The 20,062-nt window shown below is 44.3% G+C and overlaps 1 protein-coding gene across 4 annotated transcripts in view; it reads right to left on the minus strand.

The window, feature by feature from the left end:
* Window positions 1–20,062, minus strand: part of exoc6b (exocyst complex component 6B) — an 85,558-nt gene that overhangs the window by 59,584 nt on the left and 5,912 nt on the right. For all 4 annotated transcript variants that reach the window (XR_014621453.1, XM_084344333.1, XM_084344331.1 and 1 more), the window contains exons 2-8: window positions 16,574–16,739; window positions 16,441–16,488; window positions 16,263–16,353; window positions 16,063–16,108; window positions 14,605–14,809; window positions 5,842–6,036; window positions 3,477–3,545 (exon numbers count right to left, since the gene is read on the minus strand). Coding sequence is in view for 3 of the 4 variants with exons in the window: in XM_084344333.1 (XP_084200459.1) it covers window positions 3,477–3,545; window positions 5,842–6,036; window positions 14,605–14,809; window positions 16,063–16,108; window positions 16,263–16,353; window positions 16,441–16,488; window positions 16,574–16,739 (820 nt within the window). In the remaining variant the exon portion in view is untranslated. The remainder of the gene's footprint in view (window positions 1–3,476; window positions 3,546–5,841; window positions 6,037–14,604; window positions 14,810–16,062; window positions 16,109–16,262; window positions 16,354–16,440; window positions 16,489–16,573; window positions 16,740–20,062) is intronic.

A 20,062-nucleotide genomic window follows, 5' to 3' on the forward strand; every position in this document is an offset into this window, starting at 1 on the left:
TATTTTCACAAGCCTATAATGACATTTAAACTGACCTTTATGTGTAAAATCTATGGCATGCCCCTTTAATAAATTCATATCTATCCAGAGGTTTTTGATGTCATCTTTTCCCTTTATTTTTAATTTTCTGTCTTACAATAAAACAATGTCTATTCAAATAAATCATGAGGCTACAAATACAGTATAATAAGTTTTCTTTAATCTGACCCTCAGCTGAACAATGTCCATTGAAAACACATCACAAAGTTACAAACAAAACAATAAAGTTGATGGTAAAAGTCTGAATCTCACTGGTGGATATCGAGATTAGTCCGATGCTGCGAGGCCAAAAAACAGTTTTTTCTTCCATTCCCAGTTTGACCCTCAGCTGAACAATGTGTTTACAACAAGCCAACGGCATCGAACGGCCATGAACTCTTCATTATACAGGGCTCGCTCTCCCCGAGAGAGAGCACAGAGGTGAAACAGAGGGCCGAGAGTGTGTCTGTGTGTGAGAACACCGCAATGCCACATAAACAGTGGAGCCAAACAGATATACAGTAGAGAGAGAGTGGGGATAAAGGCCAGGCACAGAAAGAGCAGAAACAAAGTAAAAGAAAGAAAAAGAGAAGAAAGTCATGGAGCCAGAAAAGAGTCAAAAAAAAGGAGGAAGTGAAGAAATAAAGGAAGTAACTAAGGGAATATAATGTTAATCAAATTAAAAAGGTGCAGAGCAGAAAAAGAGAAGAAAATGAAAGAGAAAATGGAGGACAAAACGAAGAGAGAAGAAAGAAAAAAGGAAACAAAAGATTCAAAGGAGGAAACGAAAGACATAAAATAAAACAGAGAAAAGAAGAAACGAACAGCAACAGAAACAAATAACACACACAAACATCGGAAGAAACAAACAATGAGCGAAACAGAGAAAGGCAGAGGCAATGTGACTGGCATGACATGATTTAAATGTTGTGTCAGAGCTGTGAGCTCCGGTGAGCTGGACCGGCTGCCTCCCGTCCACTGGACTCCAGGCTTGTGTTTACTCTGATCGCGACTGTGTCCACGTTTCCAAAACGTGCAGTGCGTGTTCGAGTGTAACAAAAGGGAGTATTGTTGGGGCCCGACGGCTTTCGACTGGAAAAATCGTGGACTTTAAACATGGAAAAGAGAGAAAGGAGAGGAGGAGGAGGAGGAGGAGGAGGAGGAGGAGGAGGAGGAGCGGTGGTCCTGATTGCAAATGGGATTCCACGTCCAGGTTTACTAGAAAAATAAATGAAGTTGGTACATGCTCGTGTCTGTGTGAGTACAAGTCATTCTCGTTAACTATCAAACTGTGTGTGTGTGTGTGTGTGTGTGTGTGTGTGTGTGTATGTGTGTGTATGTGTATGTGAGTGTGTGTGTGTGCATGATTTTCCAGTCGATCCCCCTGCCCAGTGTAGCAAACTGCGCTGGACACTCTGGTTTTCTTTTCTAATGGTAAATCCACGTCTCTGCCCAATGGCCTGTCATTCAGAGCGCAGCGACACCACGTTAATGGATAAAACAGTTTCAGACGAGTGTGTGTGTGTCTGTGTGTGTGTGTGTGTGTGTGTGTGTGTGTGTGTGTGCGGGCATGTATTTTAACGTTGCCTCGCTTCAATCCAACAAGAACAATGATGAAAATATTGCAGCAAATAACAAAAGAAGAAGAATAAACAGAATCACACAAACAGAAAAATAAGGTGTGTGTGTGTGTGTGTGTGTGTGTGTGTGTGTGTGTGTGTGTGTGTGTGTGTGTGTGTGTGTGTGTGTGTGTGACCTCAGAGGTGAACAGGTCGGACCTTTCAACACCTCCCCGAGACAGAACACACTCCTCTCCCTCCTCCTCCGTCTCTCATCCTTCATTCTCCCTCGTTCCCATCGACCCGTCTCCTCTTTCACTTTCTTCCTCCCTCCTCCTCCTCCTCCTCCTCCTCCTCTCCTCTCTCCCACCCTTGTACTTACCCCTCTCTCTAATCTCTCCCTCTGTGTTGTGTTTTCACCCTCGTCTTCCTGTTTTTGCCCCCTTAACCTCCCTCTGACCTCCGTCCTTTTTCCTCTCCCCTCCTCTTCACTCCTTATCGCTCGACTTCCAATTCACTCTCTCCTCACTCCTTCCTGTAAATGTCGCCGCTGCACCTCCGCTGACCTTTACCCTCCCTCCTAACTCCTCTCTTCTCATCAATACACTTGTTCAGAGTTTTATCTCTAGTCTTATGACTCTTTTTAACCCTTTAGAAGAGCAACTGGTTTACAAGTTTACAAGGTGTGAAGGAACCTGCATTCATCGCCAACTGTCCAGGTGTGGACGTCACGGTTCAATGCACGCAGTCTGTTTTCCAAGAAGGAGAAGAAGAGGAAGTAGAAGAAGAAGAAGAGGTAGACAACAAATAAGAAGAAGTAGACGAAGAAGGAGAAGAAGTAGATGAAGAAGAAGTAGACGAAGAAGAAGACCACGAAGAAGACCATCAAGACGAACATGAAGAAGATGATGACGAAGAAGAAGAAGACGAGGAACCAGGTGAGTCTGAAGTCAAAGAAGAGGAATATGAAGAAGACAAAGACAAAGAGAACAAGAAGAGGAAGACGAAGAAGATGATGGAGAAGACCTCTCCAACATCAAATGTTCCCTGTTCTCACCCCTTTAAACTTTACTGACCTCTCTTCTCTTCCTCCTCCATCATTAGCTCTCCCTTCACCTCCACCCTCCAGAATCTCTTCTATTCTTCTGCTCCGTCTCTCCCTCCATCATCTCGCCCCCTTTACCCTCTCTCTAACCTCGCTCTCCCTTTCTGCTCCCTCCCTCCATCCCTCTTCTCGCCCGTTCATTTTCTCCTTCCTGTCAAAGTTCATGCACTTCCTGTCCCCCTGCCAGAGAGCCCCCCAGACACACACACACCCACACACACACACACACACACACACACACACACACACAGCCGACCCTCTGGCCGTGATGGCCCGGTCACAGCCTCTACAGGCCTGTGCATGTGCAACTAACCCAGTCGTGGCCCAGTCAACACCTCCACCCATGTTGCTTTCGCTCTAACTGAGATGAGACACACACACACATATATATACACACACACACACACACACACACACACACAGACACACACACACTGCAGCGGGCTGACTGGAGTGAAGCCAGGCTCGGGCCAGAGGCCTCATCTTACAGCATCAGATACCTCTCTGGTAAGTCTCCTTAATTCCCGTGCGATACGACCAGGGTAGCTCCCCTTCTGATTTCTCTGTACGTCATTACAGACGACATTATAAGTTAAACACGTGATTTACACCACAGAGTGTTGTTACTGAGGTCGGCAGCTGTGTGAGTGGTGGGGGTCTGAATTGTGGTTAAGAGCTCATCATTGTCAAAACAGGCTGAATACACTTGTGAATCACATGTGCTGCAGTGCTCAGTGACAGATGAATGCACATGAAGGTTCTGGAGACAGAAAGAAACAAGAAGATTGACTCACCAGCACAGTGTAGATATGCAGACAGCGATAAACTGGAGAGAAGTCCACCAAGTCATGAGCTCCTGGGACCTGCAGGGAGACACAAGTCGTACAGTCAGACTGAAGAAACACTTCAGCATTTCTCACACACATTCATGTTATATATATGTTAAGTAGTAACAGAAGAAGAAGAAGCTGAAGACGAAGTAGAATCTGAAGTAGAAGAAGCTGAAGACGAAGAAGAAGAAGCTGAAGAAGAAGGAGAAGAAGAAGCTGAAGAAGAAGGAGAAGAAGAAGAAGAAGCTGAAGAAGAAGCTGAAGCTGAAGAAGCAGAAGAAGAAGAAGAAGAAGAAGAAGAAGAAGCTGAAGAAGAAGCTGAAGAAGAAGAAGAAGAAGAAGCTGAAGAAGAAGCTGAAGAAGAAGAAGAAGAAGAAGAAGAAGAAGAAGAAGAAGCTGAAGATGAAGAAGAAGAAGAAGAAGAAGAAGAAGAAGAAGAAGCTGAAGAAGAAGAAGAAGAAGAAGAAGCTGAAGAAGAAGCTGAAGCTGAAGAAGCAGAAGAAGAAGAAGAAGAAGAAGAAGAAGAAGAAGCTGAAGAAGAAGCTGAAGAAGAAGAAGAAGAAGAAGCTGAAGAAGAAGAAGAAGAAGAAGAAGAAGAAGAAGAAGCTGAAGAAGAAGAAGAAGAAGAAGAAGAAGAAGAAGAAGAAGAAGAAGCTGAAGAAGAAGAAGAAGAAGAAGAAGAAGAAGCTGAAGCTGAAGAAGCAGAAGAAGAAGAAGAAGAAGCTGAAGAAGAAGAAGTCTTATAACTGAACTATGAGCAGTTTCTTTCTCTGACCGTGAAGATTTAATCTTTTCACATCACAGATGATGAAGAAAAGCGTTTCAATGAGAGCCTGAAGCTGCAGGTAACACTCAGCTCAGCTCATGTCAGCTAATAAACAGTGAGGCACTGAACTGAAAAAGTATTTTTATTGAACAGCAAAATCTGATTCGACTGATAAACTCCCGAGTGGAGTCACAGCCCTATCACATCATCCTGACACACTTTATAAATGCTGCGTCTGGGCTGCAGCGCTTCATTACTCTGCTGAAAGTCTCCTGACAGTATCACCAGACCTTCATACCTCTTATTCTTTCCATCCATCCCTCCGTCTGACCATCCCACATTCCTCTCCTTCCTCTCTACCCACATCCTCTGTCTTCAGGAGAACAACACAGTGGCAATTTCACCCAAAGCAAAAAAAAAAAACGTGCCCTCTTGCCCTCTGGAAAAGTTTGCTTTCTGTGAAAATCATCGGAGGAGCAGCACAATGCCAGCTTTGATGTAACCGCACACACTGAAACAATAAGGACAAACAAAGAGCTGCACCACGTAAAGACGAGAGGTGGAGGGAGAGGAGGGATGGAGACGGAGAGGAGGAGGACAGATAGAAGTGGGTACGTGTGGTTTAAAGCTTAGAGAATGGAAATTAATGATTTAAAGAGGAGAAAAGGTGCGAGAGGGCCAAAAACAGAGAGAGACGAGGGTAGAGGTGGAAAGAAAAACAGAAAGAAGGGACTATGGAGTCGGTTATAAAAAAAAAAAAAAAGTGGCAAAGGTGACGAAGACAAAACAGTAGCGAAGGTAAGAAAGAGGATAAAAAAGGTCAAGAACAAAAGGCAGCAGAGAAAAGAGGATGCAGAGACACAGGGGACGACGTAAAAGAAGGGAGGGGGAGGAAAGGGAAAGACATGGCAGGGGCAGGGATGGCGTGAGGAGACGGCGGCCGCGGCGATGCCAACCATCGGCGCCAACACAGTCGTAACCCTGGCGACCGCGGGGTCAGGCCTTTTGTTCGAGCCAAGGTCTTCCCGTGAAGAGGGTTGAGTCAAGTTTACAGGACGTAAATAAGCCAAGGGGACGACAGGGACCTTAAAAACAGAATGGCAGCGCGGGGGTGACAAGTTCAGCTCTATTCTCCTCGACTTCATTGTACTTCGCTTTTCCTTGAGTGTGAAACAACAAGGGCAGCAGAAAAGGACTTCTGATCCCGCGAGGGATGACTCGAAGAGTTCAGTGTCGAAACGCTTTGTGTCCATTTTGAATTTGACACGTTGAACAATCTGTAAACATGTTGATGTACTTTAACGACCTGCTTCAAAGCGGCGTAATCGAGGCCGTGGTTCTTGATCTTTGCGGCTCAAACTGAAGCAGCGTCACCTCCTAAAGTTTCACTAAAATCTCTGGAGAAAAATATGACACCAAATGTTTGTAGTGAAACAAATAAATCCCTGAAACACTCTCTTATATACGCATTATGATGGGGTGGGCAGAGAGGGCAAACTCCCTGGTGACCTGCTGCTTCAGTACTTTCATGTGTTTTTGTGTGTGATGTTGCAGTTTTCTCACTTCATCATCCTCCTCTTCATCCTCCACATCCAGGATGCCAGAGTCCTGTTCTGACAGCGGACTGCCACCCTGTCCGCCGCTGTCCGTCCCGGCTCCTAGCGCCGCCGCCGCCGCCGCCTCCTTTCTGCCGCGTCGGCCGATCAGGGCTCTGGGCTGCGTGGAGACGGAGCTGTCCAAGGAGCGCTGCAGCTGGGCCTGAAGCGCAACACAAGAAAAGGCCAACATGGGTCAAATCAACCACTGGAACCGATACTCTGCTTAACCTGCTTTGTTTTGCTCCTACTTGAGCTTTTTTTCCTGATGCTACAGAAGAGGAAGGAGAGCTTGTTGCATTTAGCTTTTGGCGCAACTTCAGAGCAGAGGACTCTCTTTGATTTTGAAGGTCTGACACCAAAACCAGATGTTTATTGATAACAAAGACACACCGAATGCAATCAAGCTGCTCTGGCACTGTCCTGACATGTGTTACATAAAAAAAAGTACACAAAGAAACGGTACAAAATAAAACTGACCGACACCATTTTTTAAAGACAGTTTCGGGAAAAGCTTAAGAAAATGCAGACGCTCTAACGAGGTCAGCGGTCGGGACCTTCTCGAGTAAAGCCTGCCACTCCTCGTCCCGTGAAAATACCCATGGAAATGACCTATAAAAGTGATTTACCAAAGCACCTAAGAATACACCAGAGGGAAAAGAGCGAGACAGGAAGGGAAGAACAGGAAGGATGAAGAGTCAATGAAACTGAAAACAAAGAGCATTCACGTAAAAGTAGAGCTCGGGACAGGGACAGCTTAGATCTACATGTTTGATCTGTGTTTTTACTCATTTAAAATCATATTCTTCATCTAACTTCAGGTGCAATGGTGCCATTTATTGGATATTTAGTATGTGAAAGCGTTTAGCTTAAAAGGGCACTGTGCAGTTTTGGAGAAGAATTTTAATATTTACAATATTAATGAGGTAATATTTATCTTTTCCATAAGCGAATGAACGAGCTGTTCTCAGAGGACAATAAGGTGTGAAGCTAGAAAGGTGGCAGGGTCCGCCACATATAAACAAAGTAAAACAGTGTGAAACTGTGTTGTCCTTTAAGGTCAGTTTGTTTATTCAGTTTATTCCATCATGGAAACAAAAATCAGTCAGTGAAGATCAAAACGTCTTCCTCAAAACTACATAATGCTCCTTTAAACGGTGTCTTGAGTTGAATTTTTGTACACAATTACAGAAAAAGGCTTCAAATATACGTCTGTTGTACAAGACATTGATACGTATTCAATGTGGAACAATGAACCCGATGATCGGTGAAGTTTCCCCGAAAATATCCCGACATTAAAGAAGGTGTGGCAAAGACAGCGGGAAATGGATAAGCAGTCTGAAGGGAAAGATTTTCCCCAGAACAATGCAATGAGCAATGTAATATCTGATGTCCTGTCTGATGGGACTATTTGGGGAAAACCAAGCATTGTAGGAAATGAGGCGTTCGGGTCCCTCTGCGGCAGCGTCGGACAAGGAATACTAAAAATAAAAACAGAATCAAACAGGAAGTTTTGGTATCCAAGACAAAATGACAACAGAGTCACGTTTCTTTCACAGATGGCCGAGCATATCTAAGAGTTTTTATGTTTGTTTTTACACAACCACTAACATCTGAATATGAAAATGGCGGCTTCTTGGTTACGTCCATCGAACGCCACCGACTCGACGCGCTTATTCCAATGTTGAGTCTCCTTCACGGCCTGGTAAACTGAAGTGTTTCTGTGGGAAAAACCTTCTCAGATCTGAAGTTGAGTGCATCTTTCCATCCACACCCAGATCCGCCTCAGACTCTTTTGTGAACCTACGTGATTTCAGCGGCTTCCTCGGCTCGCCGGCGCCGGCACGTAGCCTACCTGGCGCGCTTAAATCTGTCGATTGGCACGTCAATAAACACGTCAGAGACTTCAAGCGCCTCGATTTGCGGATTTAATGAGAAAAACTGGTGTTCAAACCCCGGAAGAACACAATATCAGTGATGTTGGGAGAACACAATGCCATCTTTGATCTGATGCCCACACACACACACACACACACACACACACACACACACACACACACAGAGGATTAATGAGTCATGTAACACAATAAGTCACAAACATAATCAGTGGAAAGTCTCGTTCCTCGGCTTGGAAGCAAGTGTAGGCAAACAGAAATGTGCCCGCTCTCTTTTAAGGAAAGGAAAATAGGTAATAAACAACTTCTTCTCACTAATTCCTCAAGAATTACAGGAATTAGTAAAGTGAAGAGTCTTGACACTTCACTCCTTTCCAGTCCGGTCAAACGCTCGTTTTCTTTCTTTCCACATACAAATTAACATAACAGCAAACCCATGAAAGACGGCTTTACGAGACGGAGTGAATAACACAGAAAAGCATCTTTCCGACGGTACGCGACGCTGCAGATTCAGACGTCAGCGCCTACGTCAGGAAATTCCACTCAGTGGTGGAATTCAGCTCTTTGGCTTTCTTCGACAGGTGCGTTTTCTGTCTTGAAGCATCTGTACACGCTCTCACACCGACCATTCATTCCTAAACATCACAAAATACCGAGGTCTGGTGCGAATAGGAACCTTTTTAACCCACGGCTTTTGTCCCGTTTCTTTTCAGGGTCCGCACTGAAGCTCGAGTGCGGGAACATGCGTCATCCCGTGCGTACAATCCCATAGGAAAAGAGGGAGCGGAGGGGCGAAATGTGGGAAAGAAAAAAGAAGTGGATAGAGGTCATACAGGACGATAAGGAGACGGAGGAGGAAAGAGAGGGAAAGGTGGTGAAGAGGAGGAGGAGGAGGCCCAGAATCAGAGCCAGGCTGTAATCCATTTGAAGTAAAGTGACTCTAAATATTTTAAAATGAGTTGATATTACACTGTGGCAAAACCACAGAGCAGCCCGGAGATAAAAACAAACTTCAAGGCGATTCGAAGTCTTCCGATGTGCATTTGCGGGCTGAGCGCGGAAATTGACAGAAATTGCAAATGAGAGAGCGAAGTCGCAGTGATATCCTTGTTGACAAGTGGTTCAAACACTTTCTTGTGGGAGAGTTTGCAACGATTTGTGAGAAACAGGCGTCCTCAGGAAAGGAAATAGAGTATTATGCTGTGACAATGCAGATTATTTGCAGTTTTTTTTTTTAAAGGAACTCTTATTTTGGGAAACTGAACCTAAGTAATCATTACCAGGAGAAAAGCTGTTTTCCAAAACAACTTGTCAACAAGTGACAGAAGGGAGAAGAAATACATCTCATGACAAGGTTCGAACAAACAGCTTGTTTGTTTAACCGACGCAAAAAAATAGTAACAAGCTGCTCGTAATTAATCCAAGGAGATGATACCAGCCAACCTCGATTACTTAGGTCATTTTTTAAATATATAAGAGTCGTCCCAGCGCTGCAGGATAAATATCCAAACCCATCAAGGAATTTCTTAATTGGCTGAAATTGATACCAGTCATATAAAAACGTCCTCTGGGTGTCACAGCTGACAGAAATGCTGGTAGCCTGGCTCGTTAAACTCTTCACTCTCACTGAGGCAGTTCAGAGCCGTCGTCTCTGAGCTTGTTTTATTTGATTGTAAAAGCTTTTAAATATTAGCTGCTGTAAATGTATCTGCTTTATACTTCACTGTTATTACCCTGTTTGCACTTCTGAGCATACTTCCCCCTGTATTTTTTCATTTTGTCTTATCATTTAACTGTTTTGTATCTGGACACCGTTGTAAACGAGGATACGTCCTCAATAATTAATTAAATAAATAGTCTTTCACACTCAAGACATCCAAATTTCAGACATGTATCATATTCAGTTAGTTTCATGCAGATGCTTTCTGTTAGAGCACTGATATGTTTGAGAAGTTTGGTTTGTTTTGGTAAAATTAAAAGAGGTGTTGCGGACATTGAAGAAAGCATTGATGTGGTGTTAGCACCAGTACTTGAAGTACTCAGAGGTGTACTACAGCTGAATCATGTAGTAAAATCTAAAAAGTCAATTTGGCCCTCTGAATAAAACATTTTTAAAAACTCTGATTGAGTGACTCGGATCAGAATCGGAGCCAAAACCCTGACGGGGACATCCCTACCATAGATCACTTTTTGGCAGGCAGCCTTCCAAACCAGAAAATAATGGTGTCCGATGGCAGTGAACTGTGGAGCATTATTCGACAGACAACACACACACTAACACACACACACACACACACACACACACACGACCCATAACAGTCTATTTTGGTTTTCCCTGTGATGGTTCAATACACCGGCCCAGCGCGACTCCTCCGCCACCCCCGCTGCACGCGCACGCATGTGTGTGTTCAGTAACTAGATACAGGTAATCAATCTTCTTCCACTTCACAGGCCCGGCAATCTGTTTCCCATTAGTGTGTGTGTGTGTGTGTGTGTGTGTGTGTGTGTGTGTGTGTGTGTGTGTGTGTTTAAAAAACTACCGAACACACGGCAGAAGCTCTGAACTCGTCCCTCTGCTGAAGGGTAGAAGAGAAGGAGCAAGAGAAGGAAGGAAGGAGGGAAGTGGACGGAGAGATGAGGAGATGGAAAGACAGGAGCGGACATCTTGAAAAGAGAGAGAGAGGAAATGTGATGTGACAAGAGAAGGAGAGGAAGAAGGAAATGACGAATGACGGGAGAGTTAGAGGAGACGTTTTGAGACGGTTGTGATTGAAGGAGACTTCTCTCTTCTCGCTCCTCCTCACTCATCCCTCTCATCATCTGTTCTTCTTCACTGCTCCCTTTTCTCTTACATCACCTTCTTAACCCTCATTTTTCTTGATCCTCTTCTCAGCCTCTTTCCATTTACTTCCTCATTTCTCCACATCTTCTCTTTTGTCCTCTTCTTCCTCCTCTCCTCCAATTTCCATCTCCCTCTCCATCGATCCCTGCTTTCTCTACCTCTTTCCTGTATGTCCATCACTGTCTCCATCTCATTTCTCCTCCACTTCCTGTCTTTCTTCCTCACCTTCCTCTCCACTTTTCCTAGTCCTAGTCCGACTCTTGTCCATGATGTCCTTGCTCCTGTCTTCCTTCTTTCCTTTTATTTCTCGTACCTCGTCTTCTTCTTTTATTCTCCTTCTTATCATCTCTTTTGTCCTCCTCTTCCCATCCTCTCACCCTCCATCTATCCTTTTCTCTCCCTCTTTCCTTTGCATTCATCATTTTCTCTCATGTTTCTCCTCCACTTCCCCTCTTTTTTCTTTTTTCCTCCTCCGTTCGTTGTTCTCTTCTTCATTATCTTCCTGTCCTCTTCCTCCTCTCTTCATCATCTCACCTCAATATATTCCTTTTTTCTACCTCTTTCCTCTGCGTCCACTTCCCCTCTTCCCCAGTTTTGTCTTCACCCTCCTCTCCTCCTCTCTTCATTGTCCTTGTCCACCTCTTTACCATGATATCCCTGCTCCTGTCTTCCTTCTTTCTCTTTACTTCCTGTACCTCCTTCTTCCTTTATTCTCCCCCTTATCATCTCTTTTGTCCTCCTCTTTCCATCCTCTCATCCTCCACCTCCTCATCCCTCTTCTTCTTCCTTTATTCTCCTCCTCATCATCACTTTTGTCCTTTCTCTCTGCCCTTTTTTTCCACCCTCTACTTCCCAATCTTTTTCCCTCCCTCGTTCCTCTGCATCCAACATTTCCGCCCACTTCATCTTCCCACTCTCAAACCTCTTCACTTTTTTCTTCTCCGCCCATCTTCCTCCTTCTCTCCTCTTCCTCTTCCACGGGCATGTGGCAGCAGACAATAGCTCCATTGTGAGCCCCTTCGCTCTCTCCTCCGTCTCCTCCCTCCATCCCCTCCTCTTTTCCCCAGATCTATTTATTTTCACATCCTCGGTCGAGGGAGCTGTAACGACGGCTGGTTACAGAGACTCGGAGCTAATTTGGAACAGAGCGCCGCAGAGAGACACACTGTCTGAGAGAGAGAAAGATGGAGAGACGGGGGAAAAAGAAGACACACACCTACGAGGCTCCTGATTGAGTGTGAGCGCTGCGAGCCAAGCATCTGATACAACAACATAATCCCAGTATCAGTATCAGGACCGCTGGGGTTTCCATAATCTCCCTTGTAATTAGTGGTTAGAGGAGTTAGCGGTTAGCTTCTTCACTGACTGCAAGTGGATTTTCTGTGCCAGTGATTCTGAAATTGCGGTCCCAGGACCCCCCACCTCAGGGTCACTGAAGGGTTCAGGGGTGTGTGGATGTGGATGTGGAGGGATACGTATGGGGCTACTTGTGAAGGCACATTCCTCTGCATTTATTCAGTGTTTCTGACTCTCAGAGAGCAGATTTCGCCATCGTAGTTTCATTTTGATGAACGTTACATCCTTGCTTGTGCAAACAGATGTTTTAACGTGAAGATGGAGGACAAATTAAAGGAAAAACTACCATAAAGGGTCTTCACAAGGCCTCCAGAACGTCTTCATGTTCATACATCATTCCTCCAAAAGATCTTCCCTCAGTGGGTGTTTCGATGATGATGATGGAGAGCCCCATCACTCCAAACCCTCCCAGGTGTTCATCCTGGTTGTAATCTGCTGACTGATGACTTCATCTTTACTCTTATCAAACTGTTTACTGACCCCTCTCTACTCTGTAGGAAAGCATCTGCACATGTTTCTCTAACTGGAGTGAGTGGGAGAGTTTCTGGCTCTCCAGACGACCTTTATCACTAATCGACCAGCAGCAGTAATGTTTTGGACCAGGTGAGGAATGATCCTCCAGCGACATCTAGAGGACAAAAGTCGTTAGACCTCAATTACTTTATGATAAAAGCCTGAAATGCAGCACTACCTCCATTATAGTAAACTGAGATAATTGACAGCACAGAGCCTTGGAGACACGAGGACACTTGAATAGGTTGGACACCTGCAAGTATAAGGACTTCAATCCATCTCTTATCAAAGACCTGCCCCGTCTCACTATCGATCCATTTTCAGATGAACTTCTAGCTGTTTTCTAGCCAGTCGTTTGGTCTATAAGTGTCAGAAAATCACTATTATCAAAAATGAGTTACACTACTTTTCATCCAAAGCAATGTGGGGTTAAGTTTCTTCCTCAAAGAAGTGGGGATCAAAACACCAACCTCAGGTTTATTGGACAACCAGCTGTAAAGCCGAGCCACAGCCACCACTACTCTGTAATACAACAGGAAGGAGGCAGGTAGGAAAAAGTCAACATCTACAATTATCAACACCCTGCGTCATGATTACAATAAACTACACGGTACAACAGACTGCACGGCCACTTTCTCAGAGTCTCCATCCGCTCATCTGTCTGTCGTCAAGCGCTGCCTTCCTCATTCCCATCCCGCCCCTTCATCCTGCGATCCCAGGGAGCAACATTCCCAAAATAATGGAGGCACACAAATAAACAAGAGGCCCTCACTTTGAGCTATGGATACCACAAGAGAAACACAAAACACACAAACAGACACACTCGTATAGAAACTTCCTCGGCCTTGGGGAGAAAAAAAAAAAAAAACCTGAAAAACAATTAGGTAAGTGCTGAAAAACGGACAAGCCACGTCGTCTCCTGCAGCGATTACATGCTTGTTTACTGGCAGTGGAACCACAGAGCGACACACACACACACACACACACACACACACACACACACACACACACACACACACACACACACACACACACACACACACACTTAGAGAGGCTGCTTCTGATTAACAGACAGAGAGACAAAGACATGATGGAGAACAAAAAACAATTGTGGGATAAGAGAGAGCAACACTGTGCAGTCCTTATCAGCAAACACACGCACACACACACACACACACACGCACACACACAAACGTTAAAGCAGTTATTTGAAAGATGAACTACTGTGAACAGAAAGAAAGACAACAGACTCTGACTGTGTGTCTGTACTGATGGCGGCCTGCAGCTGCAGTGCTGTGACTGTGGCACATCATCACGGCCGTGTTACTGCCCGAGCAAAGACGACTTCTTCACAGGAACGTTCTCAGTTTACTCCAACTAACGATTATCTTCATTGTTGATTAATCTGCAGATTATGTTCTCGTTTAATCGATTAGTTGTTGGGTTTATAAAATGTCAGAAAATGATGACCCCAACACAAAGATATTAAGTGTACGGTCATAGAGGAGGAAAGAAAACCAGAAAATATTCACATTTAAGAAGGTGGAATCAGAGAATTTTGACTTTTCTTTTCTTTTCTAAGTTATCAAAATAGTTGGTGATTAATTTAATAGTTGATTAATCGTTGTAATTGTAACAGCTCATAGCTCAAGTCGCAGGATTTTTTGCTTTACTAGCAGCATGGTTCAGGGAATGTCTCAACAACCGTTTGATGAGTTTGGCTAAAAAAAATAATTTCCCATTCAGGATTAATTAACATCTTTAGTGATCCTCAGGCTTTTAAATCTAGCGCCATCATCAGGTCAAAAAACACTGGATTCATGGCACATCACAGTGTCTTCTCCTTCTTCAGCTGTTGATCTTTAATGGTGGCTGTGGAAAACAGCTTTTAGGTGCACTACCGCCCCTTACTGGACCGGAGTGTGGATCAGAACAGTTGTACTCTCGTCCATTAACGTATGCTCCCGCCATGACAGACCAGACCATGGTGTCCATACCGAGATGTTCTGGATGAATATATGTAGTTACATCCCTAGCCACTACTAGCTGCCAGTGGTTGAGTTGCATTGTGGGTAATGTAGTCTCCAGGCTTTGTCAGTGTGTGTATTTTCATGTGCACATGTACCTGTTTGATGGCGGTCTCTCCGATCTTGTCCGAGTGTTTCCGGATGCTCTCCAGGAAGTCTCTGAGCTGCGTCATGGCCGTGTCCCGGATCTGTATCCTCAGTTTGGGGATGTTTTCAGCCATGATGGAGCAGAAGCGGTACTGACCCGCCCGGGGAAGACACGTCTGCTCCAGCTGCTCCAACGTCCGCAGCGCCGGGTAGTACCTAACACACACAAGCGCGCACACACACACACACACACACACACGCGACTTTAATTTGTTTATCCAATCATACAGTCAACTGATTTCTTACGAACTAAATTCAGACGTCAGTGAGTTTCTCTTTAAGGGAGGAGACACTTGCAAAACTAACAAACACGAAGCAGTAAAACACCGTCCAGGCTGTTGGATGCAGGCAGAAACACACAAGATAAACACACACACACAGAAATAAATACACTCAGATACACCTCAGGGATCTTTGGCAATACAATATCCCCCCAAACACTTCAGTCCACTTCACTCCACTGCACCTCTCACACACTCTCTCTCTCCGGGAGCAGTCGCTGTTGGCTGACCTCTCGCTGCTCTCTGAGCGCCCGGCAGCCGCAGGACAGAGAGAAGTAGAAAAACACACAAACAAACGACAAATTTATGACCGACCAGACTTCTGTCTACAGGTCAGGCCAAGGGCAGGGAGGGGAGCGGAGACGGAGTGAGGCTATTTGGGGCGTCTATTCCCAGTGCTCTTGCTCCACCTAGTGGCTGAAACGAGATCTCCTCCACACATGTATTAAGGCAAACGGTACATTAAGATTCTCTGACGAAAAAAGTAGAATAACAGCATTAAAATCCTTTAAATGGCACCTGCTCTCCTACTTCCTTCTGCTAAGATCGTTTTTAATGTTCACTGTAGAAGATAAACATGCTGCTCATCCTCTATTTTTACACTGCTTTGCATCATGAGTAAGAAATGGCTCGAAGGCTCAATCCCAATTTCCACTCTCACATCCTCACAAGTCCACGAGGACTTTGTGCTGTCCCGCTGTCAAACCGTCAAGTGCCTCAGAGCTCTCTCGCAGACAATGTGTGCCCTCTACGCTCAGTTTCCATAAGACTGGGCGTCTTCAGACTTCGCCTGAGGGAATAAACCACAGTTCATAGCATTGTGACATTAAAAGAAACTGAGTCACCAAGCGAAGAGCCTGGGAGACGTGAAATCAGTCAGTCCCTTCGGTGTCTTGGCCGTGAAGAAAATAACAAACTGAGTCTGAGTCTAGAGCCAAAGATCTGGTTCCTCCTCCCCAAGAGCCACGGACCACTGTGTTTGATGTAGACTTTAAATTTTGTAATCCAAACTTTGTAAAACCTTCATCTGCGGGAAATATCGCCCAACATTTTGCTACTCAAACTAAAAGTGTTTGCATTTAGGAAAAAAGTGAGATGTGACCCTGAAAAACAGAATCAGTAACAAACCTTTTGGCCCTCATCTGCTCCTGAAGTCTGCTGTACATCTCCAGGACTGGAGGAAGCGAAGACAGATACAACAAAACAAAAGACAATTCATTAAAATAATAACAGTGTGGATCTTTTAGGACAGTTGGGGGTAAAAAACATGTTAAAGGAAAGTTTTATTAAAGGAAAGCTGTGATTCAAGGGACAGTTTCAGGACTAACCTGGGAGGCAGTGCGACAGTTTGTCGATGGTGGTCGCGATGTTTCTCTGTTGCACTCGACACTGTTGCAGCTCCTCCATGGAGCAGGTGAGCTGAAGAGGTGAAGGAAGCAGCGTTAGTTAAGAAGTCTTGAAAAACAAGTCCTGATTACACAGTTCTGATGTTTGCGTCAAACTTACATCTTTGCCGTCATCCTGAAGACGTCTGTTGGTGTCGATCACCTGACTCTGAGACAACAAGACAAGGAGCCAATGAGAGAAAACTGTCAAGAGTTTAAGACCCGCACTCTCCATCCTCTCCGTCCTTTCTTACCTTCAGCTTCTGCGCCTCTCCTCGCACTTTGAGCAGCTCTGTGATGGAGTCGACGAAGCCCTGGAAGTGATGGTTACACATCTTCTCGATCTCTCGGTCGTGGTTCCTGATCCGAGCGTCCAGCTTCTCCATGAAGAGGCCATGTTCCTGACCGTCGTACACCGACCTGGAGAGGGAAAAGAGATATTTACTTTCTGTCAGAATCCTCCGAAGCCTGACGTACATTTTTCAATCTTTTAATTCACCCTCAAAAGCTAATTACATAAAAACTCATTAACTCCTAGAGACAGAGGAAAGAGAGAGGAGAGGAATGAAGAGGAAGCTGTTTCAGTGAGCTTTAGTGGGGCGTCCAGCTGTTGAATAGGTGCATCCACAAACTACGTCCACCAGGGGGCGTTACTGCATTACTCTTCAGCACCACCCTGCTCCACATTTCCATACATTGATAACTGAGAGCGGCTACCATCGACAGCAGTTAGACTGCAGATCAATGCCTTGCTTAGGGGCATGTCAATAGTAAGCAGAGTGCTGTACAGAGCAGTATGTCCTGTCATACTAAACTGATGTTGCAGCTGTTATTACCATTTTATACAAACTGGTCATTTAATGAGCTTTTTTGAGCTGAAACCTGTCGATTAATTCATCAACAGAACGTGATTCTGACCTTTATCTAAGCCAGCTGTTTCATTTGGGAAGACTTTCAGCTCTTGTTTGTTTAATATCAGTGAAACTTAACATCTTTGGGTTTCAAAGGGCATCACACTGGGCTGTGGGACATTTTAAACCCCATTTCTGACTATTTTCTTACATTTTCAATTGACAGTACCTTCGTTTTTCTTCGTTCTCTTTGGGACCATGCACCACATTTCAACAACGGTGTGCATCTACAGCACATCCAACAATATGGTCGTCTTCAATAAGCATACTGCCGTTTTTTGTTGTCTGGAGCTTCACAGCAAAATAGTGTTGCAGCGTTCTCCTAAACAACTGAAGTAGATGAAGACTTGAGGAATCAACCACATGCCAATGCTTTTAGCTTAGCAGCTACAGTTAAGATTTAGAGCTATAAGGAGCCTTTTTGTGATTGTTTTGTTTCTAACCTTTTAAAACCTTCATCTACTTCAGTTGTTTAGGAAAATGCTGCAACACTGTTTTGCCGAGAAGCTCCAGAAATGGTTTATGGAAACTTCACCCAACTTTCCATCAGCATAAGCGTGAGTAAATAATGACTGACATTTCATAACAAATAAAGATGGCCCCGCTAACCAGCAAAGAAACAAACCTCATCTTCACAAAGTCAAACACGTCTCTGTACATTTAAAAATAGCTGTTTTTGTGGGTCGTCTCCGACGAAGAACCCCGAAACACAACAAAACTCAAGTACAACAAATTCTCCCTCCAAACAGCTTCATGGTCTCCTGAGAACACAGATGTCAAAACACAACATGCGAGTATTTCTGTGCACAGGCCGTCTCTGTAATAGTGATCGCAGTACTTCCTGTGTTCTTCCCCGTCCAAAAACAAGCACACACACAAACACACACACCTGTGAGTGGCTCCAATCCGCCACCCTTCCTCCTGTTGACCAGGAAATGCCCGACTCGTACAATAGAGAGCAGGTCTGACGCCACAATGTGCTTTCTTTAGACACACACACACACACACACACACACACACACACAGAGCCAACAGTGTGTGTGCAGACGTGAAACAAAGACATTCATAGAAACAGACTCCATACATCTAACATCCATACAATGAGCTGGACGACTGTGCGTGTGCAGGTTCACTGGGTACAAACAGTGAGTGAAGGAGGATGTTTGAGGTTATTATAATTAAACTGTATGTTTAGATGATATGAAAGAAGAGAGAGTCATCCTGCTGATGACATCATCACTGTGTCAGCTGTTAAGTAGATTGTACTTGTGGCTCAGATGATAATCCAGATTAGTTTGATCACGATTACTGTCATAAACAGAACCAGAGACAAAACAGGATCCTTCATTCTGAGTTTCCTGACAGTGTTGGACGAGTGTGTTTTTATCATGTGTGTGTCTCACAGTGCCTGGTACCGTCTGCCCCAGAGAGGAGGGAGTATACTCGACTTCTTCGCTGCTCTGCACGTCTGTTTCCAACTACAGTGCGAGTCTGATGTCGTATGAGAGCTGGATGTTGCAATCAAATGGGATGGAGTCAAAAAAATCATCATGGTGCCATCTGGTGAGGAGTCACCAGATGATTAAAGACAGAAAGAAAGAAGTATTTTACAGAAAAGTCTTCATTTTGTCCACACATTCATTCCTCCAGTAGAAGTACAGACACTTATGTAGACTCTGGTCAAAGTAGAAGTACTGATTCAACTTCTTTACTCAAGTAAAAGTAATAGAGTACAGGCTCTGAAACGACTCAAAGTATCACAGTAAAGAGTCCCCCTCTGAAGGACGTTTCTGGTCAAAGCTAACTGAAGCTCACGCCCTATTAATATAATTCAAAGACTATTAAAGTTAAAGGTAGAATCAGTAGGATTTTGTCCCAGCTGTTCCTAAACGCACCACAAAGATAGTTGATTGTTGAGTCTCATTCCCAGGACGTCAAACAGACACATCTTGGGTCGGTAAAGCGTCCCGAGCAGCAACAAACTGAGTCAGTTTCCATCTACTTAACGTCTTTTACGTTGTTTCGTCCCCTCAAATGCATCAAACTAAAGTAAACGAGCCTGTTTTCAATATGTAAGGAGGAGAAAGTTCAGATATTTGTGTTAAAACGTAGGGACTGAAAGTAAAAAGTTAATAAATACTCGAGGTAGAATATGCAGAAAGAGATTTAATGCATGCAAAATCAGTTTAACTCTGAATCATTGTAACAGAGCTCATTTTAAGACACAGAGGAGATTGATCTTCTCGTATCAGATAAGTCTATAAATGATTTACCCTTTGTTGTGCAATCAGGACACAGAATCAGCACCAGCCGGCAGCCAAATGCTTGTAAAATACATAAGTAGCTGAGCATTTGCAAGACATTTAACCAGTGGACAAGAAGGTTCATTTTTTAAACCCTCTTACAAGAATAAATAAAGTGTCTCTCCAGGTATTTCCAGGGTTCAATCAAGCAATCTCATCCTGTCCACCACAGGGATGCACAATACTGGAAAAAAACTGATATTTCGATATTTTCTGCTGACTGAATCATTTTAAAAAGGTCAAGTCTGCTCTTAAGAAACATTAAACAACCTCCCGTGTATCCAAGAGCCCAATCAGATAAATTATGTAATATTAGAGAGACTTCTGTTGTAGATTAGTCACGGAAACTGAGGATCGTGAGAGTTACTCCTTTTGCATCGAGCAGCAGAAAGTTGTGGCATGACGTGTTTCGTGAAAGGAGACGGACAGAGAGTGATGGAGGGCAGCAAAAAGAGGTGGGGCGTGTTATCGAGGGACGGAGGAGGTGGTGCCAGAGGAGCTCTGACTCGCTAGAAGTCCTAGAAATGTG

Source organism: Pagrus pagrus (assembly GCF_965226575.1).
Source record: "Pagrus pagrus genome assembly, chromosome: 22".
Classification (NCBI taxonomy): Eukaryota; Metazoa; Chordata; class Actinopteri; order Spariformes; family Sparidae; genus Pagrus; species Pagrus pagrus.